Here is a 24,563-nt window from a genome sequence, read left to right as displayed (position 1 = left end):
CTAGGTACTGTACTAAGCATGGGAATAGATGCAAATTAATCAGGTTGGACCCAATCCATGTCCCACACGGAGCTAACATTTTCAATCCCCATTTTACAGATGAGGTAACTGAGGAACAGAGAAGTTAAGCACCTTGCCCAAGGTCACAGCAGACCAGTGACGGGGCTGGGATTAGAACCCAGGTCCTTTTGACGCTCAGGCCCTAGCTCGATTCACTGGGCCAGGCTTCTTTGGTGGTGCAAGATTGACAGAGGGACAGCAGGGAGCAAGAATTTAGTGGTGGTGTTGAGGACACCCTGGGCCACGTTCTCCCACGGTCCTGGAATGCCCTCCCTCTTCACCTCTGCCAAACTAATTCTCTTCCCCTCTTCAAAACCCTACTTAGAGCTCACCTCCTCCAAGAGGTCTTCCCAGACTGAGCTCCCCCTTTTCCCTCTGCTCCCTCTGCTCCCCCTCTCCCCCCCTTCACCCCCCCTCAGCTAAACCCTCTTTTCCCCCCTTTCCCTCTGCTCCTCCCCTCTCCCTTCCCCTCCCCTCAGCACTGTACTCGTCTGCTCAACTGTATATATTTTCATTACCCTATTTATTTTGTTAATGAGATGTACATCACTTTGATTCTATTATTTTGTTAATGAGATGTACATTGCCTTGATTTCTATTTATTTGCTATTGTTTTAATGAGATGTTCATCCCCTTGATTCTATTTATTGCTATTGTTCTTGTCTGTCTGTCTCCCCCGATTAGACTGTAAGCCCATCAAAGGGCAGGGACTGTCTCTATCTGTTACCGATTTGTACATTCCAAGCGCTTAGTACAGTGCTTTGCACATAGTAAGCGCTCAATAAATTCTATTGAATGAATGAATGAATGAATGACATGGATTTGTGTGTCAAGGGGAAGTTGGATAGGGAGTTCAAGAGGGAATTCTAAGTGGAGGCAATCTAAAGACCAAAGATCTTTCTTGAGGGAGAGAAGAGTTTTGCAGGAAGGAGGGAAGGCAAGTGGGATGTAGTTTATTCATTTCATCATATTTATTGAGTGCTTACTGTGTGTAGAGCAATGCACTAAGCGCTTAAGTTTAGGATGGCACGGTAGGAGGTAGGAGGGCACGGTAGGAGAGTAATATTTTGGAGTTGGTCAGGTTGCCTGCTGTGTGTCCCTGGCCAAGTCACTTCACTTCTCTAGGTCTCAGTTCCCCCATCTGTAAAATGGGGATTGAGACCTTGAGCCCCACGTGGGACGGGGACTGTGTCCAACCTTATTTGCTTGTATCCACCCCAGCGCTTAGTACAGTACCTGGCATATAATGAGTGCTTAACAAATACCTCATTTATTATTATAATGATCCTGACAGTCTCATCTCGGATCTGTGACTGGGGAAGGAAACAAAACTGTCTCTAATGCAGCTGGGCTCTCCTGGGGGTGGGGAAGCTGGGAGGAGCTGGGGGGTCCAAGAGTCGCTTCATGCCTGGGATTTACTGGAAAGCAGAGCCGATAATTTGGTAGCTCCTCTTCTAGGGAACTGCTATTCACTCGTCAGAATTTCAGTTGAGGGGTAATGAGGGACCTTCATCCTCAATGTTCTTCTGGAGCTGGAATCGCAGGTGTGCAGTGTTTCTCCGATTTAAATGAAATATACAATGTGACACGAGAGGGGAATTGGAAGACCACATTTAATTTTAATATAAAACCTGCTGCACTATTACAGAGTGTGGCTGCCTACGTGTCCCCCTTCAGGCACAGATACAGTGAGAATCGACAATTGCAGAGGAGTAAAAGTTATACTCTTGTTGCCAAGATGGTTGGTAAATCGGAAGAACCAGTCCTCTCTGTGCTTTGTAGATATTTTACCGTTTAAACATTTTCAGCAGGAAAGTTGATCTTCTGTGCTTTGCTGAGCTACAGAAAAGTTGCGAGGCAATGGCAACCTAATGTAATATTATGGTACAAGCTCTGAAGATTTTATCTAAAAAGCTTCCGTGAATACGCAGTTCTGTTTCACAGCAAAGGACAAAAAAAAAAGACATATCGAAGGAGATGCTTTCAAATACCATGCACCTTTCTCACTTTACACAGTACAACTTTAGCTTTTTCGTTTCTATGTTTATTTGTATAATACATCTATAAGCATATAGCTTCTACTTTTTAAGTGTATTTACAAGGTCAACAAAATATCTACATATAAAAAGCTTTACTTAAAATTAAACTTGATGCAAGTTATGAAAAACCAATTTATTGGCAAATGAAACAGCATTCCTTCAACCATAGGTTGCTATATAATTTCATATTTGGAGGTAAATCTTTTGATAATTCATGAATATGAGAAAGTGTGTAGCTTATTTTTAATAAGTGCAATGCTTTCACCACTAAACTTTGTTAGCATTGGTCTGATTTCTTGAATTCTGAAGTTCATTCTGAAATGTTGTAGACAATGTCCAAAGGTAATGGGTACCGCAGTTGACATGACATTGTCTTTTTCAAGTAACACTTTTTCAATAAATTTTACATTTTGTTGCCTTGGTAAAACATTTTCATTCAACAATTTTTGTAGAAACTAGGTAAGGTCATAAAAGCACCGTGTGTGTCTGCAAAGAAAAGAATTACCAACCTTCCATGCTTTATGTCATTGATAAAAATTAAAATCTCTTCCATTGTGCAGCTCATTTTTCATAGCTTTTCTGTTTAAAAAGTTCCTTTTTGGCAATGATAGTTCACCACTCATAGCTCACTGCACTAACTGCTTTAACAGTAGAGCACGTTATGGAATGCATATAGGATGAAGGCACAGAATATATTTTGCCCTGTATTTTCCGGAATCTTTTTTTTTTTAAATCGGTTTCCTAACCCTCATTTTTGTGACTGTACAAATTCCAAAATGCATTGCAATGCACATTTTATATGCCCTAAAATCAATCCCACACAGAGATGCTGTAAAAAAAGACACTGTTCTGCCATAACACCTGATAGAATAGAAGGGTCTAAAGTAATTGGAGCAAAGAGCAGTTAACAGAGTTTCAGTAAGCATCAGCAAATGCAATTCTATACTGTACACACTGGTCCTAATTGTCAAAAAGACTTCTGATCGCTAGACATCACCCATTTCACAACAATGTCCACAAAGACATTGAAGTTCAAAATAATACAATACACTCTTGACAAGGAAAACAATCCATATTAAGGGATTCTGCTGAGTCCAGCAGAACAAAGTATTGGCATTTTTTAACAGTATACACAGATTTGTCTGAGAAATGTGTAGCATTTTTCATGCATCATACTGTATCTTTAAGAGGAAATAACATTTACTTGTTGATATTACATTACTTGTGTCAGTACTTTTGAAATGAAAAATCAGGCTTTGGGCAAATTATGATTTGGTACTCCAATTGGCTCTTAAGTGTACACTTTGTTATTAGTTTGAACTCCCTGTTCTCAGAATAGAAACATACTACAGAAAGGAGTTTTTCCCCCTGTATGTTCATAGTGTGAGAAGAGGAATCCAAGCATCCTGGACCAAGGGGAATATCAGCTGGAAGCTCATGAATTAAACAAAGGAATTCATGGCATTGACAGGAGAAGGGGCCTCAGAGCTTTCGTTTCCTTCTGCTGGTTCTTTTTCTTTCTTGCCACTGTACTGGCCAATGAAGGAACCATCCTCGTTAAATTGGCCATTTACCCCTTCCCCATAGTCAACCAAGCTATCATCGCTGTCCTCTTTTTTCACAGTTCTGTCTGAAGGTGTTCTACTCTCCTTTTTAAGAGGTTTATGGTCCTCGGCATCACTGAAAAATATAAGAAATTCCAATTAAAACTCTCAAAAAGCAAAACAAATGAAAGAAAGCATGCATTTAGATTTTCCAAGCATATGTCCTGATCTCTGCTAATAAACCCCGGATTAAAAGGCAGTCGGTGCCATAAAAATCACGTGCAATCATGATTAAACACGAAGTCTTGAAAACGGCATGGCCTAGTGGCAAAGGCAAAGGCCTGGGAGTCAGAGGACCTGGGTTCTAATCCTACCTTTGCCAAGTGCTTAATGTGTTGACCCTGGACAAGTTGCTTCTCTGTGTCTCTGTTTCCTCACCTGTAAAATGGGGGTTAAATACCTGTTCTTCCTCTTAACTACACTGTGAGCCCTATGTGAGACAGGGCCTGTGTCCAACTCGATTGACTTGTATCTACCCCAGCTCTTAGAACAGTGCTTGACACATAGTAAGCATTTAGCAGTAATAATAATAATAGCAATAATAATAATATTAAATGAAGTCTTCATCTGGGAGGATGGAGTCTATTATGTATGTTCTTTGCAATGAGAGATTGCCTTCCTTGACTTGAAAGCAACTTAAAAACAATCACAAGCAATAGAAAGAGATCTTGGAAAAATCAGTTTTCTTTCCCTAACTAAAAAGCTTATGTGTAATGAAGTGCTAACCCTGTCAATACCATAGATTTCTTAAAACATGAATGACAATGAGTGCAGTTAAATGAGATATATGGATTCATTCAGATTGAGAGAAAGTAAATAAAACACCGCAGTCACTTTATTACATAATGCAAGACAAACTTGCAAACTTTGACCTTACCTTTTGGTAGACCTATACATTTATTCCATTATAAGGTGCAGAAAAAAAAAACAACAAATGAGAATGGCTTAAGAGGAAAAGTAAAGTCCAAATCCTGATAGTGAACTGTAATTTTTTCCTGATAGAATACAGCTCAAACTTTCATAAATCTGGACAAAGATCTTATCTCCCTCATTTCCCACTTCCCTTGATTACCCCATAATTCATGCTTGTATGAAGACAATTCTTTGAAGTTACAATGGAAATTTACATTGTGAAAATGAAAATTTCAGATTTTGTATTTTAGACTTTGTGTTCTCTATTGTATTGCCTTTGCATGTTTTCTGCAATGAACTTTCTGTTACCATTGTAGGTATGTTATAATGTACCAGTCAAATATTGGCAGAAATGTATTTTGATGCAATAGAAATCAATTTGTTTCTTTTAGGAGGAATTGGAAACAAATACCCAGTCCATTTAAATGTTCTCCTTGGACTTAAAAAGGGTTAAAAAAATGTTCCATGCTGAATGCCTGTAGAGGGGAAAGATTTTCCCCTATCTTTCCTCTCTTTCCTTCCATCTTCTCCCAGATCTGTGTCACTGAAATCTCATGTGAACATGTTAATGGTGATCTTGGAGACATATTTTCCCGTGAACAAATGTAAAAATGGATGGGGCTACTTTCAAGACAGGTTATTTCAAACCCAGAAACCATAATGGAAGCCAATTGCATGGAATAATAGATGTCACAATTGAAAGTATTGTGATATCTCAATATAACCAGCTTATTTTTCTTTCCAAAAACAGGATCAAGAATACTTAGCACTTATGAGAGTCCAACTATTCAAGGGTGCCTGATAAATCAGATAATACACAAGAGTTATGTGACCTACATTTAATTCCAAATCTTGAAAATAAGAAGACAAGGTAAAATCCAAAATAAGCAGAGAAAAGATATTTAGGAATCCTGATTAAATGTAATACATTTTCAAAATGCTTTCCTTTGGATTTTTCAAACTGCTTTTTCAAAATGAATGGATTGATTCAATTTTTATTCTAATGCTTCAATTTAGTCTTGTGTTTTATTATTCTGCATATACAAATGTAGTTATTCTATTCATTTCACTTTATATTTTTAATTGATTCCCTTCCTCCCATCAAAAGAAATACAAAAACTGTAAAAATAATTTTTGGGGGAAGAGGAGTTGGGAGATATTCAAATTAGTCACGCAATTTTGAAAAATTTTGTAGCACTGTACCTGAATTTTGCAAAGTGAGTTTCGAAGGTCAATTCACCAAATTTTCCTATTGATCACTTGCCACACAAACTCTTATCTCAAAAAAAGATCATCATACTAGGCCATTAGCTGACTATAGTCTGCTTCTTAATTGGTTTATATGAGTAACTCAGGGTATATTTTATGATAAAAAGAGGCCCCTTACCGAATAGTAGTGCTATGAATGTGTATGAAAGATATATGAATGAGTTGTCAATCAAAGTACAGTAATTATAGGGAATGCTGTAGGAAGATATAGAATAGGGTTGCTTATTTTAAATTATGGTGGATGGCTGAAGTTATCAATGAATGCATGGTTTTTCAATCTATACTCAGTTTTAACAATGAAAGAATCTAAAAATTAAAAAAAAATACTTACACAGTTGGTTGCATAGTTTCTTTGATTTTTCTATTTGTTATATGGATGCAGATTCTACTGTCTGTATAATTAAAGAAACAAAGAAAACTGCAAATTCTGGCCAGAATGTACCTGCATGGAGTCAGTGTTGGGGCATAGGTGATGTAAAAATCAAATATGGAAGTAGGATATTGACATTTTTTGCACCAATTAAACACACTGACAAAAGAGAAAAAAGTTTGGTGTTCTACGCTGCTCCTTGAGATAGGAGAAATAAGGACCTAAATAGAATGATGACTTTATTTTTTAATTCATATGAACAAGAGTGACAGGGATTGTTGTGCCTGTCCTAGATCATCACATTCTGGTTTTGCTGATGCCCAATTCAGGTTCAAGTTTCCCTGGAGTTGAAAAATAGAGATGGGAATCTAGGGAAATGAATGGACTTTTAATGTACTGGCACCACAAACATCCTGCAGTAAGCAGCTGAAACCCTTTTGTATAAACGTGGAAGTCAAAAGAACTAAACTTCTTCATCTATTATTGCCAGAATCAACAAGAGAAAAAAACTGGGGCAGTGTCAGTGAAGTTAAAGGCATGAGTTACTCATGACTTTTATACATTGGTATGTCCATAGCAAACTAAGTAGCATTTAAAAATGAAATCTACAAGAGCCCTGCCTCCCTGGTACCTTTAAAAAAATCCCCAGGTGGGGTAGTATTTGGGGGAAGCAAGGGGATTACACATTATTTTAGTTCACCAATTAACAAGTCAAGAAAATACTGTTGCTGGAAAAACAAAAGATTACATTCAAAATTATTATTTTGGAAAGTTGTACAAACATAACACATACGAATTATTAACATTAAAGGACAAAGAGTATGATGTCAATGTTGATGAATTTAGCTCTGTGATAGTACATTTACAGTTTTGAGAATATTTGTAGGTATTGCATTCCCTTAACTATTTCAATTAAGAAGTCTATCTTTGCTGTTTCTATTAGGCTTCAGAGAACCAGTTTGAAAATGGACCATATTTTATTGACACAACTCTGAAAATTATTAGAAGTAATACTCTTTTATTAGACCTTGATTTCATGTGGCTCTGCAACAACAGGTTGATGGCTGGAAATATGACAAGATGCATACTGTCATCATGAAAGAGAACCACAATACCATACAGTATAATGTGATTTCTAAATAGAAAACCATCATTTCATTCATTCATTCAATCGTATTTATTGAGCGCTTACTGTGTGCAGAGCACTGTACTAAGTGATTGTAATATACAATTCTGAGGTTTATAATTTATTTTAAAATGTAAAGGTACCTTTAAGGAAGAGCAATATTAAAAACATTTTAGACTTAAGATTCTACTGCAATGAAGTGCCTGGATTTATCACCCTGATTTAATTCTATTATTTTTGGCAACCTCAGAAAATATAGTAAAATCAGTGGACTCAGCATTCTTTCTCCCTCCATTGGCCTATAATGTTAACTGGAGCCAGTCAATAAATCAATCAGTGAATTGTATTTATTGAGGGCTTCCTGTGTGGCGAGCGCTGTCTTAAGCACTTGGGAGAGTACAATATAACAGAGCTGGTAGACACACCCTGCTCACAACGAGCTTACAATCTAGAGGGGGAGACAGGCATTGATATAAGTAAATTATGGATAAGCACGTAAGTGCTGTGGGGCTGAGGGAGTGGTGAAAAAAGGGTGGAAATCCAAGCGCAAGGGTGATGCAGAAGGGATTGGGAGAAAAGGAACCAGGGCCTAGTCAGAGAAGGCCTCTTGGAGATGTGTAAGGCTTTGAGGGTGGGGAGGGTGATCACCTGTTGGATATGAAGAGGGAGGGTGTTTCAGGCCAGAGACAGGAAGTGGGTGAGAGGTTGGCAGCGAGACAGACAAGATCTAAGAACAGTGAGCAGGTTGGCATTAGAAGAATCAAGTGTGCTTGCTTTAAAGCAGATGGTAAGGTGTTCCTGTTTGATGCAGAGGTGAATGGGCAACCACTGGGGGTTCTTGAGGAATGCAGAAAAATGGACTGAGTGTTTCTGCAGAAAAATGGGCAGCAGAGTGAAGTATGGACTGGAGTGGGGAGAGACAGGAGGCAGGGAGCTCAGTGAGGAGGCTAATGCAGTAATCAAGGCAGAATAAGCTAAGTGTTTGGATTAAAGTAGTAGCTGTTTGAATGGGGAGGAAAGGACAGATATTAGCAATGTTATGAAGAGTGAATTGACAGGATTTAGCGATAGATTCAATTCAACCTATACAACACTGTTAGGATCATTTTTCTGAAGCCCTGGTCGACACATACATCTCCACTCCTCCAAAGCTTCCACTGATTCCCCTTGTCCCTTCACATCAAGGAAAAACTCCTCACAATGGGCTTCAAGGCTTTCCAGCAACTCACCCCATCTTACACAAGCTACTCCACAACTGCTTCTCCCAATCCTCTCTCTTTATTTCTTCCAAGCTAATCTAACTCACTCTCGACTCTTCCATCTCTGTCCTCTCAGTCATGCTGTTTCCTCAGTTTGGAATTTCCTCCTCACCCTTCTACAAATCTACCAGACCCAAAATATTCAATATTCAAAGACCTCCTGAGCGCCCACTTCTTCTAACATAATTTTCTCAATTAAATCCACGCATCGCTAATGATTTAAACCCATCAGCCATCTCTGGCACTTATATGCCTTGCTTTACTCATGCTCAGCACTTTTGTATATACAGTTATTTCATTGTTTGTTAAATTATTTACTTGTTTTACAAATTATTTACAAATACCACAACTATTATTGATCGTATGCCTGTATCCCCCATTAGAATATACTTTATGGGCAAGGAATATTCATTCATTCATGCATGCATTCAATTCATTCAGTCATATTTATTGAGCTCTTACTGTGTGACTGTGTGAATGTGTGACTTGTTTGTTCTATACTTCCCAAGCACTTAGCTCTGCACCCACTGGACAGTCAGTATTACTACTACGATTATTCTGCTTCCACTAATTGTGAAATATTTTTATGGCCGTCTCCCTCCATTAGAGTGAAAGCACCTTGTGGGAAGGGAACATCTTCACTCCTTGTTATACTTTTCCAAACGCTTAATGTGGGACATTACATTCAGTGGGCACTCACTAAATACCCTTACTATTCTTACTATCTGTGTTTACCAAGGACCCATATGCCTTTTGGGATAATTTATTAGTCTCTGTTTGAGAGATTCTAGGTTCAGAGGCTGTGAAATGGGAGGGGAAGGCATCCAGATGGGTAAAATGCTGCCCAGCCCAAATCTCATCTTTAATGAAAATTAGAAACACCCAAATAATGGATAGAGATTGGGGAACATTTCAAAAGAACTGGATTGTTTTAAAGGTGTCCAAACAAATAAAATGCAAATTATCCTGTCAAAAACTGGAACTGTGCAATCTAGGTAAACATTTCTGCTCCACAATAGTTCAATACAACATTAAGCAATGAATCTAAAAATCAAAGCCAGTTTTCCGTGGAAGTCTATATTCATTTCAACATGGAAATAGATTAGAAAAGCAAACTTCTGGAGCATCAAAAATCTGGGCTGTCTGAGAAACGAATGACTCATGCAGAAACAACAAGGTGCCAGTGAATTCCCCTGAATGCAATTTTTGAATGACAGGGAATGACAGGGCCTTGAGCTGCATGATAGTTCTTTGGACAGTTTCTTCAGAACTATAGTACTCTATTCCAAATTATCCTAATCCCTGGAGTCAATCAATCAATCATATTTGCTGAGCGCTTACTATGTGTTGAACACTGTACTAAGCGCTTGGAAAAATATAATACAAGAAAATCAGCAGGAGTTTGGGTTGAGGAAGTCTCTCTGAATAATAAACTTTCATATAGACGAACACAAGGTTATGTCTACCCCAATGCTCAGTGCAGTTTTGGGCACATGATAAGCACTTAATAAGTAGCATAAATTATCGCGGGCATGTCTACAGACGTCAGGGGGTGAGCTGTCAACTGCAAAAATATCATTCTGACAAATGCCACCCCATACCACTAGGATGGTCAGGTACCAAGAGCAGAGAACCCATTTTGGCAGAGTTCAAAAGACCGCATTAAACTGATTCATGGAGGGAGACTATAGGAAAGGATGGGAGAGAAGGGAAAAGGCTCAAAGTGACATATATAGCCTGACAGAGCCTGCTGGGCCACCCCCAGCCTTTACTCCACTGGCCGTGCAGGTAGAGGAGAGGCGGAGAGGAGGAGATGTGGCTTACACTGGAGTCTTGGTTGCCAAGATTTGGATTCTAAGCATGGAATGGTTTCCAGCAGTAGATGCTTCTGCCTCTTTTTCATTGCAAGAGGCCAGTCCTCCCTAAACAGGCAGTGGGAGAGTGAACAGCAGAGAACACAGGGTCTGTGGGTGCCCTTCAGGCTGCAGCCTCCCACCTAAACGTTTGCCAGCTATCTTGTCTCCCCTCAGTGGGAAGAGTCATTGAGATCTTTTAGACGCTAAGCTCTAATCTGACAGCAGGGATTGTTTCTGTGGTTATAATAATAATAATAATGTTGGTATTTGTTAAGCGCTTACTATGTGCAGAGCACTGTTCTAAGTGCTGGGGTAGACACAGGGGAATCAGGTTGTCCCACGTGGGGCTCACGGTCTTAATCCCCATTTTACAGATGAGGGAACTGAGGCACAGAGAAGTTAAGTGACTTGCCCACAGTCACACAACTGACAAGTGGCAGAGCTGGGATTCGAACTCAGAATTAAGGGTTATGAGAAGCAGCGTGGCTCAGTGGCAAGAGCACGGGCTTTGGAGTCACAGGTCATGGGTTCGAATCCCTGCTCGGCCACATGTCAGCTGTGTGACTTTGGGCAAGTCACTTAACTTCTCGGTTCTTCAGTTACTTCATATCTAAAATGGGGATTAAGACTGTGAGCCCCTACGTGGGACAACCTGATTCCCCTGTGTCTACCCCAGCGCTTAGAACAGTGCTCGGCACATAGTAAGCGCTTAACAAATACCAACATTATTATGATGAGAAGCAGGGTAGTGGAAGAGCACGGACCTGCGAGTCAGAAGGACCTGGGTTCCAATCCCGGCTATGCCACGGGACTGCTGTGTGACCTTGGGCAAGTCCCTTAACTTCTGGGGTCCTCAGTTCCCTCATCTGTAAAATGGGGATTAAGAGGGTGAGCCTATGTGGGACAGGGACTGTGTCAAACCTGATAAACAGGTATCTAGTCCAGCACTTAGAACAGTGCTTGGGCACTTAAATTGAGCTAATGATGTCATTATTTTACTTCCTCTGCCTGTCCCTCAAAGTCTCCATACGACAAAGCCTAACCTTGTGTACAGTGTATTCCAGACTGAGTCATGTCTTTTGCCAACAGGTAAAAGCAGCAACGACAGATCAGAGAAATTACACCATTAGTTTTTTGCCTGCTGTCACTGCTGTAAGAGGACAAAGTGATAGCTTGGGGCAGCAGCTCTTTTCCACATTAACTGAACTGGAAAAGTTCGATGGAACTGTGCCCCAAAACATTCACATCTATATTCTAAAATTGCATTTACACAAACTGTCCTATGAACTCTGGATTAAAATAGCAATAATAATAATTCTCTCCCATCCCTACATCCACCCTCTCATCCTCCCCAGCCATCTCTCAAGAGATCTTCTGCCTCTTTTCAAAATCTAGCCCCTTTACCTTGTCTCTGATCCCTAAGAACACTTTAGTGGCAACTATTCTCTCCCTGACAGCCATCTTCAACTGGTCACTTTGATGGCTCCTTCCCCCTGCCTTCACATGTGCTCACATTAAAAAAAATGTTTCTGGATTCTATTTCAGTCTCCAGTTTTTACTCAATCTTCTTGTTCCTATTTTTTTTCAGACTGCTTGAATGGGTGTTAAACACCTGCTTGTTCTACTTCCGCTCTATTTCCCCTCCACTTCCCTTTCGACCCCATACAATCTAGTTCCCTACCCACTTCTTTCATTCTACCAAAATTGCATTCTCCAAGGTCATCAATGACATCCTCCTTGATAAATCTACTGGACTTTATTGTACTCTTCCTTGACCTTTTGAGTTCCTTTTGACACCACGGACCATTCTATTCTCTTGGAAATGTTATCTATCCTTGGTTTTACTGACACAGTTCTCATTTAAATGTCCTTTTACCTCTCTGGCTACTCCCTGGACAGCTCACCTACTTATGTGAGTTACCACCTCGATACAGATTTTTCACAATCTATCTCACTAACCTCTGCAACCTCACATTTCCTCTTGCTCTCATGGCATCTCCACCTGGATGTCCTGACAGCACCTTACACGCAATATGTCTACCTGAACTCCTCATCTTTCCACCCACCCAAATCCCTTCCTCCAACTATTCTTCTCACATGACAATTCTATCATCTTCCCTGTCTCTGAAGCTTTGACTCCTCGACTTATCCTTTACTCTCCACTCCCTTTCAACTCTCACATTCACTTTCATCAAACCTTATCAGTATTTCCTCTACAGTATTACTCAGTATCCCCAGTTAGAGTCAAACACACAAGGACTCAGGAACACAGTAAGCTGCTCAGTGTGAGTTGCCTTATCCCTAGGGCTGGGCTTGACTAGCAGACAGGGGTTCGGGGGAGAAAATGGACCAGATGTGGCAGAGCCAGAGTCAGCCCAGAGCACTTCTGGGATCTGGAGCTGAACTGTAAGCCTGTGGCCCCCACACTTCTCTAATACCCATTCTCTACTTAAAGAGGAGATGTATTTAAAATGTCGACTTTGCATGTGCAGTATCAGAAGGGGAGGATTCGGGAGATGGAAACTGTAGGTCAATGCCAGCACCACCCTGACCCCATTGATGCTACATGTATGTCATGGCCATTTTGGGAAGGCCCATTATAAGCACTATTTTCATAATATTCTAAGTAGCAGCCACCTTGGCAAGGTCAGAAGGTGTGTATCTCTGGGAGGCTGACTGGGGCCCCCTTCTAGGGTTGCAGCTCTTTTTTATGCCCTTTATTAAGTGCTTACTATGTGTCAAACACTGTTCTAAGCATTGGGTTAGATTCAAGTTAATTAGATTAGACAGAGTTCCTGTCCTACCTGGGCTTCAAAGTCTAAGTTGGAGGGAGAGCAGGAGAACTGAGGCACAGAGAAGTTAAATGACTTGACCAAAGTCAGACAGCAAGCAATTGGCAGATCAGAACACAGGTCCTCTGACTCCCAGGCCTGTGCTTTTTCCACTACGCCATGCTGCTTACAGTCCCTGAGCTAATTATGTCCTGATAACAGCTGCTCTATGGTGACCTGAAAGGGGGCTCATGGAAGCTGGAAAGGTTGAAGAATTTATTGAATTCCATCATGTGACACAGGGTCAAATAATGTGAAATAGCACTGGACATATTTGATGGTAGAGAGTAACTGGGAAGCCTTTTAGAGTCGAGGCTTCATGGTCATGAGGCGTGAGACAGGGAAGTGGGCTGGGCACTGGTGCTCGAGGATTTTAACACCTGAAATAATTGGTGGTGATCACGGGCACAGGAGTCAGTGTGGAAAGAGAAGCAATGTTGGTGATCTGAAGAATGGGTAGTTTTAGCAAGTGAGGTTCATTCTGAAATTGCAGACTGTCCTGGGAGTCTGGATTTCCATCACCAGTACTCCGGGTATGAGGAGCTGAGGAAGGATATACTGCAGAGTGATTCAGAGCTGGGGATTGGTGGTGTAAGATCATGGCATGACAAAGGTGTGAGGGAGTTGCTGGATTTGTCACAAAGATAGTGTCGAAACCATGAATTTATACATCAAGAGAGGGGAAGGTTGATAGAGGGTCCGGGTGGGGGCATGATGCTGAAAGTTGTAAAAGCTGTCAGGCTTTTTTCCTCTTGCTTCCATTCCTCTCCCAGAATAGTAAGTGGCAGCAAAAGAGGGAAGAAGAAATAGAGAGAGCAGAGGCAGTGGGATGAAGAAGGGAGGGCCTGAGACAAAATTCCATGGAAATGTCTTGGACTCGGGATGTAGGTTTCTGAGTTTCTAAGTCCCTGCATCTTTCAGACCACAGAAATGCCATCAATTAACTGCTTGTTGAGGCTGTGCAAAGGGCTAGGCTAAGCTATTCCCTTACTTGAACTGATAGAAAGTAGCCAGGTGATTCTGGAAAGCTCTGGAATGAGGAATATGTTCACTCCCCAGGACTCCTACCTGAGAAAAGCTGTTTTACCCAGAGGATGTCAGTCACTAACTTGGTAAAAACAATTTGGAACATAGTCAATTAATTATAAGGGAGGATTTGGACAAGGAGGCAGGAGCTAGAAGAGTGGAGAAAACTCCAAGAGTGGAGAAAACCCTCAGAGCCAACAAGGAAGAAGTGTGTTGGGAGGGAGGGCGGGGGAGGGCTGAAATTCAGTATGGTGAACTACCAAGGAAGGATTTGTGGTCTGTGTGCCCGGCCAAGAGTGCAAAAGGAAGGACAGCAGTATTTGATAGGGGGTGGGAATGGCTAGGTTGAAGTTAGGAACAAGTACAAGATCAAGGATCCCTGGATCTGGTTTGAAATTCCTCTGGGCAACCTTTAACCAAAGAAATGCTAGTAATATATTTTTCAATCAAGAGCGTGCACAAGCTGTTTCCGTGAGTAGGACCCTCTAACTTCAAGACATTCTCCTGTACAGGCAGAGTGTGGAGTATGGGTCACCTCTCTCAGTCTCAGGAGCTGGCCTGCAGGGTTGTGCTAAGTCACTGGTTAGTTGAACCTTGAATCTTTCCCACGCCTTCAGGGGGTTCCAGTCATAGGAGGTTCGTAGCTGGTCACTGGGGAAACATCAGGGTGCATTAGAATGGAGCTATTATCAGAACTGCAAGCAGTTGGGAGTACTAGGATCCTGGTGTTAAAAACTGGGCATCCATCCCCACAGAGTGACTGAAACATTCCTGGCTGGGTAGAGAATGCTTGGGAGTGGGGAGCAAGTTTGATGGGTTTGCAGTTTGATGGGTATCTAGGTACCTTGGGAAGGCAAGGCAAAGGAATGGAAAAGAAAAGGAAAAATGGGAGTGGGTTTGGCTGAGGCAATGGATGCTGATTTGAGATTTTACATGGCTGGTGGAGGTGGTGGCAAAGTGGGAGTCTATTTAGCAGGGAGTGCTATTAGGGCTGGTAGGTGGGCTGGTAACTTTGCTGCAAGTCATTTGCATTTACATTTATTAAACTGGAAGTCTCACCCCTCAGAAACCCTTTCCAGAGCCTTGTGAACCTGCTTCTAGGGTTCAAACCAACTCTGTCATTTCTTTTCACCATGGACACTTGACTTGGGTTGGAATAAGATCCAGGACTTACAATAAAGCCCTGGAATCTGTGGATTGAGCCCCAGCACCACCTTAGAGGGAATACTGCTGGCTGACTGGCTGGAGAAAGCCACCCTAGCCCCCTGGGAATGAGCAGTGCTGTGGGACTACATCACCCAGAAGTGACTGCAACAGTTGTTCTCCTCCTCAAGGCTTTCTCCCCCTCCACCATACCTAAATCAATCAATGGTATTTACCGGGTGCTTATTGTGTGCAGAGCACTGTACTAAGCGCTTGGAGAGTACAATCCAACAAAGTTGGAAGACATTTTCTCTGCCCATCATGGGCTTACAGTCTAAAGGTTGAGCTTACAGTCTAGAGGAACAATAATCAACCAGTATTAGAACCCCAGCACCTCTTCCAGTACAACTTGGGTACTGGTGAAGAGAAAAGGAGAACGAAGATATAATCAGATGGATACGTTTCAACCTAAATGAATTTCCACAATATTAAACATAGAGAAAAAAATTTTCCTCATAGAGATTCAGCTTATAACCCACATGAATAATGGCTCAAAGTGGGGAAAGAATAAGGGCTCTCCCTTATGTGTACAAATTCTTGGGAGAGATATGTAACAAATCCTCACCTGTATTCCCCAAAAGTTCCATCATCTTCCTTCATGGGTTGGATTTCTGGATCAGCACGAGCATCTTCCTTTTCTTTCACTAAAAAAAAAAAATCAAAATTAGACAGCTTAGCATTATCATTTGCAGTCTTTTTGCAATTTGTGTGAGTTAAAATACTTTTTAAATTAGGTGGGTATACCAGTTTCACTAAAGCTGGAATCAGAAGTACTTACTGTTTTCTAGTTGCAGGATAATTTCAAAAGTGAAAGAATGGGTATTACTTCCTGAAATCTAAAATTAATTGCATTTTTATTTGAAGAACTTTCCATTCAGGTTTTCTGTTCTTTTCTAGAGGGGTTTTTTCTTCAATGGCACAGGATCAAATTTAAATATTTTGAAATGATTACAATGATACTGCAAATATCAAATTCCAGTAGCATAGGGAGGGCATCCGATGGGTGGGACAGCCTCCCTCCTCCCAGCCAGCACCGTCCACTTTTACCCACTGTCAGAGCACTCACAAGACAGTGGAAGTTTGAAAACAAAGACCATTATCTGGAGCTGTGAAGAGCGTGAGGACTGCAAGTTTGAGGATTGCTCCCTCTAACTACTGAGTTAGCTACTTATTTTAATGTGGTTAAATTTGGGATTGTTCAATCTTTAATTTGCTCTTGTTTCTTGTCATTTATTCTTATCATTCTGTGTGTTTGTCTATCCTCCACTTAGATCATGAGCTCCTCCTAGGACAGAGACCATGTTTAATAGATGATTTGGCATTTTCCCTGGAATTTAGTGTACTTCTTGGCATATAGTAAGCACTTCATATATTCCATAAATAATAACAACATTAATAACAATATGCTGGTTTCTGTCCAGTCAAGCTGTACTGTCACCTTAATTCCTAGCTGTTTTTTTTTAACTCCCATATTGTTGTTGCTTAATTCTGCTATTTTTTCCTCCACATTATTTCCTGGATCTGCCCTTTCTGCTTCTCTTAAACAGCTACCATTTTCATTCAAGCCCTCACCATCTTCCAATTCAACTTAAGGATAACCACCTTCCTCACAGATCTCTTGGCTGCCAAACATTTCTCTCTATACTACTCTATGCTTTCTAAATCATCTTTCTAAATCATCTTTCTGTACATACCTCTCCACTCCTCAAATATTTCTAGGGGTTGCCCATTTCTCTCCATATCAAGGATAAAGTCCTGACCATTGGTCTTGAGGTATTTCATGAACTCTTTCTCTCCTAGATATGAGCTCTCTTCACCAGCTACTCTTCAGCTTTCTCTGTTCTTGCCTCCCAAACTACCTTTCTTACTGGTCTTGCTGGTCTTGCTGGACTCTCCCTCCTCTGCTCCTTGGTCCATGTCTTTCATTTCTGGAATTTTACCTTCAAATCCACCATACTACAGCCCTCTCCATCTTCAAAGCTCTCCTGAAATCCCAGCTCCTCTCAGAAGTATTTCCTGATTAGTTACCACCACGCCAGGGAGTGAGTGTCAACTGAATAGCTGCCCTCAGCATCTACGTTTATAAATTATGGGTCAGTGAAGGGGAAAAGTTAGGGTGAAAGATGTGTTGAGGGATAGTATGAAAGAGAAAGTGAGTAGGATATACAATTGAATAACTGCTCAGTTGGGAATGGAACAAAGGATAATAAGTGCTCAAGTGCCCTCTTCTCTTCTGCCTGCCTCTTCTCTCCAAACTCTGTCCCATCTTCCTCCCTCCAGATCACCATCCTTGTTCTTAGATTGTAAGCTCGTTATGGGCAGGGAACGTGTCTGCTAATTCTGTTGTATTACATTCTACCATTTAGAACTGTACCATTTAGTAATCTCTGCACATAGTAAAAGCTCAATAAGTATTCATTGAATTATCAAGGATAATAAGGAAGAGGAAAATTAAGGAAGAATATATAGGAGAGGAAAGAACATGAGAAGAGGCACATGAGAGGAAGAGGCAGACTCTCCCACAGAGGAGAAGAGAAACAGAGGTATTGAGGAGGAGAAAAAAGTGGCAGAAAGAAAATTACCTCATCTATTTAACCCAAGGACAGAATGAACATCTTTTTGGAAACATATGAAAGGGGAGCTATGTTTCTCACCTGGATATTTACCACCCTTATTTCTTCGGATGAAGCAAACAATCAGCAAAATCAAGATAAGAAGGGCAACAGCACACATAAGACCAATAAACCAGCCTTGAGTTGCAATGTCAACCTGTCGGCTTGCCATTGCTGGAAAATGGAAGAGGGAAATAATTAGAAGTGTTTTTCTTATAATTTTAACATATGTGCATGTTTAAGTTTTCACATCATTCATGTATCATGCAACAGCATAAAAACAATGTGCCTTATCAGTTAGGACTAAGGTACATTACTTTAAAAGTGTTATTTTCCCAAGTTTAGAGCTGCTGCATCAATTTTTTAAAATAAATCCTGGCATTTTACTAATGACATTTAACACTGAAACTCGCAAAAGCTCTCAAATATTCATTTCCCGGCTCATTATCTCACCACAGTCCAAAACTATTTTTAATGTTTTGCCACAGATCATCTTTGAGGCAGAAGATACTTATGCCTCCTTGTTCCCTGGTGGCTGCAAATTTGAGGGAGGAGAGATAAAAATTTGTGGTTTTCTACTTGCTTTCTGGAATTTAAAGGGGCTTTTTGTGGGTTTTTCTTTTCTAAATTTAGAATTTCTTTTTGGAAATTGTTCCCTGAGAAGCAGTTCTATGGAGAAAGCCCCTGAGAAGAAACTTTAAATTGAATAAAAAGGAAAAAAATAATTCACAAGCACGGTTAAGCAGTCTTGGGCAACAGTGTGGCAGTCATCTCAATTTCAAAGCACATTCTTCTATTCAAGGAAAATTTTCTTTTTTAAAGGAAACATATCAAAGATGCACAAATAATCTTGTTTATGAAGAATATTTTTATGAGAAATGGGAAATACTTTATGGTGAAAAATGCCTGTCTTCACATTCTATTTCTGGCTGGTATGCTGGTTTAATAACTATATTTTTAGGGGGCTATAACTTTTTCTATACTCACTCAAGGAAGAAGAGAATGTTCTCTCTTATATCAAAGCATGTCTGTGTCAAATATAATAAATTCAGTTGAACATGTCAAGCATAGTTGGTGCAAAGCATAGTATTCACTTTTTTGAATCAGTAGTGTGTAAAAATTTTATGACATTATATTTTATTTTCTCTTCTCTTTTTCACAAATTACAAGAAATGGTTACAAATGAAAACTTAAAGGTGATTAGAAAAGTTAAAATGCATTTTTTGTAAAATGAAAACAGGAAAGGAATGGTTTTCTCCAGAGTAGAGCTGGTATTTATGCTATTCCATCAATTATGCACTTCATTAAATACAACATGGAGGGATGTGTGTAAAAATTGACATATCTTTCACTAGGTGTTCAACCTGAAGTGCCTGCCATTAACTAGCTTGGATTCACTTATTGCTGTATGTTCACTAATCACTAAAAAGTCAGAGCAAAATTAAAGTTTGTGAAAGTTATAGTACGAAATTAGCCTGTGGTACACATCGTCAACCCTGATGAATATGGCTGCACAGGCCAGAGACTTTTCTTGACTTTCACATCTAATGGTGATGTGCTAGTATTTGGTGGCCTGCTGTATTTCTGGCATTTGATATTGTGGATTTTGTGGTTTGGGCAACATGCTAGAACATATTATTTTTCCAAAGTTTTAGAAGTTAGGCTGATCATAGATGATATCTATGAGTGTTTGTACAGCAAGTGGGAGTTTTGTGACACAACATTTATATTAGAAAGTGAGCAAGATTGGCTGTGGCCCCTGATAAAAAGTAGATACTGAAATAGCATTTTAGTGGAGATTTGTTTCCCAAACATGCCTGAAAATGCAAAACATGCAAACATTATACACTGACTTTAATGGAAAAATAACATGATGTGAAAGCCATAGACACAAATTTAACCAGTTCTTTGTATTCTTTCGACTAATTTTATTTCTAAAAGGAAAAGACTTAAAACTCAGGGTCACTTTGAACCCAGTATTTCCAAAAAGGAGAAAACTCATGCTTTCCCTTCCTTTTCTCTTCCAACTCCTTCATTATCATCCTGAGTCCGGCCCCACAACCTGACATAAAAGAGGCAGGCAGCCACAGCATGCAAGCTTGCATTCATGTAAGTACAGCACGGTCAACCAGAAAGCTATACAATCTGATATACAATGAAACATCTAGTTATTTTATTATAAAGTGTTCTCATTATGCTTACTTTCTTTGCCATGGGGGTGGCCTGAGTATGTTGTTTACTCTTATGCTCTAATTTGGCATGCAGTTCCAATGTTTTTAACACTCTCTTGAATTTCTAAGGCATGGCTTTGACATTACGTAACCAAACAACTCAAATCATTTTGTGATTTGGCATGCACAGAAATTGTGAAGGCGGATCAAGGACAAAAAGCAAATGGTATCAGAAGCTGTATTGAATTATGGGGTAGTGGAGGAGAAATGGTGGTGACAGCAGGGAAGCTTCTGGGAAGAAGCTTCTGGGAAGCTTCAGGGAAGAGGTGAGATTACAGGGATTGCAGCTGACCTCACTTCCTAACCCTGTGAGGAAGGCCAGAGAGGATCTCTTTTCTGCCTGCAGTTCACCTTCCCAACTGCTTTAAAATAGCTTGCTCCTATTTAGCTCAGACATCTATTGGCTGCTTATAGACCTGAGATGATGTTTAGTAGCCCAAGAGGGAATGAATGCTATAGCTAGTCTCACCCTGAGCATTTCAGGAGAGATTCAAGGACCTTAGGAGTGAGGGGAATAGAGGTGGGAGGTCAGGAAGTGTTATGGTCAACCCTCACAGTTGACTGAAGTTTCCTGTAGATGAATGCCTTAGTTGAGTGGTTAGTATCAAATGGAATCACATCAGTGATTTTTCAACAACAGTGTGTTCTTCAGAACTAGGATGTGTCTATCTCACGAAGAAAAAAAGAGTAGGTGAATAAAGCAGGTGTAGGGAAGTGATGAGGAGCCTCTCATATGGTCTGGGAACGTTTTGTCACCCAGAAGTCTGTCTTAAGCTGCAGAAAGAGTCACTAATGAGTTGGTTATGTGCCCTCTGATGGGGAAATTGGATCTTCGAAGACAGCATGACTCTAGAAAGACAGAGTTGGAACTTTTTTGTGAGAATTTGTATTTATCATTAGCTTATATTATGGGTTTTGTCAATAGTTTTTTGAGTTGGGCTTTTTCTCTGAGTGAGGCCTCCTCCATCCATTTCACACCCTGCTTACCTTAATTGTGTTTTCCACTACCATTCCCCATCCTCTGAGGTCCTTGTTGTAGTTAGATGCCAAATGGGGTATTTGTGAGCTAAGGGAAGGTAGATGCCTTTTGCTCAGGAGGCAGTGAAGATTTGGGGAACAATGATTTTCACCTTTTCCAGAGAACAGAACAGTTCCAGTCAACACTTTAAATCTTACCAAAACTTCTCTTTCCCAGCCATCTCTCCAGAGGATGTTTCTTCTTACTCTCAAATTCAATCCCCTTAATCTGTTTCCTATACTACCCTCTTTCACCTGCTCCCACCCCTCTCCTTTCCCTTACCAACTTTATCCTATTTCACTTTCTCCCTCCAATGGAAACTGTCTTCATTGGATTCCATTATACCTTCCAGAAATCTCCTTGCTGTCATTTTTTTCTAAACTCCTTGAATGAGTTTTGCACATATGCTCCTTTGATTTCCTCTCCTCCAGTTCTCATCTTGATCCACTGCACTCTTTTTTGGTGGGTTTTTTTTTTTTGCTATTTTGGTGGTAGTGATGCCTGTCTAATTGTTTTGTTTTGTTGTCTGTCTCCCCCTTCTAGATTGTGAGCCCGTTGTTGGGTAGGGATTGTCTCTGTTGCCGAATTGTACTTCCCAAGCCCTTAGTTCAGTGCTCCGCACACAGCAAACGCTCAATAAATACAATTGAATGCATAAATGAATGATCCTTTCCTTCCCTAGGAAACTTACCTTTCTAAGACCTCTAATGACCTCTACATAATCAAGACAAATGGGCTCTGTCTTAATCCTCTTTGACCTCTCGACCACCTTCGCTATTGTTAGCCACTTTCTCCTTCTGAAAATTCTGTTGTTTGGTTTTATTGAGTTCTTCTCCTACCTTTCCTGCTCACTTCTTCTCTTTCCCATTCTCTGATTCTTCATCTATCATCCCTTCCCTAATTATCACTAGAATGGAAACTCCTTGAAGGCATAGATCATGTCCCACTAAATTTATTCTCCTCTGCCAAGGGTTTAGTATTGTACAGTAGCACACAGCGGAAGCTCAACAAATGCTATTGATTATGAGTATCCTAGAAAGCTCTGTTCGGGCTCCTCTACTCTTCTAACTATACATTCCTTGCTCAGGAAGTTAATCTTTTTACTTGGTTTCAGACACCACCTCTATGTGAATCACTCTCTAGTCTAGTTCTGGTTTTACCATCCCCTACTACCAACAAAGTCTCCCCAGGATAAGTTTTCAGGTTCTCTGCCAATGATATCAACTCTCTTTACCCTCTTGCTTCCCAGCTCATTCTCCTTTTTTTCCCCCCAAAATAATTAACTGTCCCTTGCTCTCCTGCCTCTGTCCTTTTGTTCGAATTGTTCCTCCACAACTTTCTCCATGCTCAAAGGCCTCCCCAAATCCCAAGTCTTCTCCAATTAACTCTCTGCACCCCAAACTGAATCATCCCAACAGCCACCTCTGCCCCATAAGCATTGATTAATACCAATCCTCAGCACTTGTTTATAAATATGCAATCAACAGCTCACTGAATTCTTTTTTCTGATTTTACTGTTTGCAAATCATTTTAATGTCTGAATAAAAACTACATGAATAATGCACTTTGGCTTTTGCATCCTTCACTCCTCCGAAACTACATTCTCTGAGGTCACCAGTGAAACTCCTTAGAGCCAAGCCCCAAAGATGATACGGCATCCTGGACTTCTTTGACCTCTCAGTTGCTTTTGACATCATGGACTGGTCTTCTTCGTGAAACACTCTGAGGTCACAATTTTACCAACCCAGTACTAACCTGGTTCTCCTCCTATCTCTCTGACTGCATTTTTTCAGTTTTGTTTACTGGATTCTCCTTTACCTCTCATCCCCTTTACCATGGACTTCCCCCAAGCCTCTGTTTTGGGTTCTTTACTCTTATTCTACACTCACTCTCTCTGGAAGCTCATCAACACACCTGGTTTCAGCTATCACCTCTTCGTGGATGACGCCCAAGTCTATCTCTCTAGCCCTAACTTTTTCATCTGACTGGAAATCTCACATCAATCACATCCCCACTCAGATGCCCTGCCAGTATCCTCAAAATCACCATGTTTAAGACAAAATTCTTCATATTTCCTCTTAAATCTACCTTTCTCCCTAAATTTACCATTCTAGTAGATAACACTACCTATCTCATCTCAGTACCCTCCTACTACAACCTAGCCCACATATTTCGCTCCTCTAATGCTAACCTTCTCGCTGTGCCTCAATCTTGCCTATCTCGCTGCCGACTCCTGCCCACATCCTCCCTCTGGCCTGGAATGCCCTGCCTCCTTCAAATCCAACAGACAATTACTCTCCCCCCCATTCAAAGCCTTATTGAAGGCACATCTCTTCCAGGATGCTTTCCCTGACTAAGCACCCCTTTCCTCTTCTTCCCCCACACTGTGTCACCCTAACTTGCTCTCTTTGTTCTTCCCCCTTCCCAGTCTCACGGCACACACATATATACATAAATATATATATCTGTAATTCATTTATTTATATTGTCTGTCTCCCACCCTCTAGACTGTAAGCTCATTGTGGGCAGTGAATGCATCTATTTATTGTTGTATTTACTCTCCCACACACTTAGTACAGTGCTTGGCACACAGCAAGCACTGAATAAAGGATGGTAGTTCATTCAATCATATTTATTCAGTGCTTACTGTGTGTCGAGCACTGTACTAAGTGCGTGGGAGAGTATAATACAACAATAAACTACCATCCTTTCTGTCCCAGAGGTCACAACCTCTATTTTTCACAGTCTTTCAACTTGCCCATTGAATCTACTGGAAAATTCTGACAGTTCTTGCTACACATCATCTCCCAGATCCACTCCTTCTTCTCTATCCAAATTCCTATCATCTGGTACATGCTCTGGTATTATATCTCTGTACTATTTACAACAGCTTCTTTGCTAGTCTCCGACTATCCAACTTCCTCCTCCCCCTGCATTCTTTATTACATGCTACTGTATGGATCAGCATGACATAATGGATAGAACATGGGCCTGGGAGTAAGAAGGTCATGGGTTCTAATCCCAGCTCTGCCATTTGTCTGCTCTGTGACTTGGGCAAGTCACTTCACTTCCCTGTGCCTCAGTTACCTCATCTCTAAAATGGAGATTGAGACTGTGATCCCCATTTGGGACAGGGACTGTGTCCAA

The 24,563-nt window shown here is 40.7% G+C and overlaps 1 protein-coding gene across 47 annotated transcripts in view; it reads right to left on the bottom strand.

The window, feature by feature from the left end:
- Window positions 1-1,654: 1,654 nt before the first annotated feature.
- NRCAM (neuronal cell adhesion molecule) overlaps window positions 1,655-24,563 on the bottom strand; it is a 192,285-nt gene continuing 169,376 nt past the window's right edge. For 23 of the 47 annotated variants that reach the window (XM_039913312.1, XM_029073122.2, XM_029073127.2 and 20 more), the window contains 3 exons: window positions 18,210-18,341; window positions 16,121-16,199; window positions 1,655-3,779 (listed from right to left, as the gene is read on the bottom strand). In XM_039913312.1, the coding sequence (XP_039769246.1) occupies window positions 3,542-3,779; window positions 16,121-16,199; window positions 18,210-18,341 (449 nt within the window). In that variant the 3' untranslated portion in view covers window positions 1,655-3,541. Of the gene's footprint in view, window positions 3,780-4,580; window positions 4,593-6,215; window positions 6,277-16,120; window positions 16,200-18,209; window positions 18,342-24,563 lie in introns of all 47 variants that reach the window. The other 24 variants (XM_039913311.1, XM_029073101.2, XM_039913313.1 and 21 more) reach the window with 3 other exon arrangements.

The sequence above is a fragment of the Ornithorhynchus anatinus genome, chromosome 10 (genome assembly GCF_004115215.2).
Source record: "Ornithorhynchus anatinus isolate Pmale09 chromosome 10, mOrnAna1.pri.v4, whole genome shotgun sequence".
In the NCBI taxonomy this organism is placed as follows: Eukaryota; Metazoa; Chordata; class Mammalia; order Monotremata; family Ornithorhynchidae; genus Ornithorhynchus; species Ornithorhynchus anatinus.
Note: the sequence above shows the minus strand (reverse complement) of the source record. Positions and strands in the feature narration are given on the sequence as shown.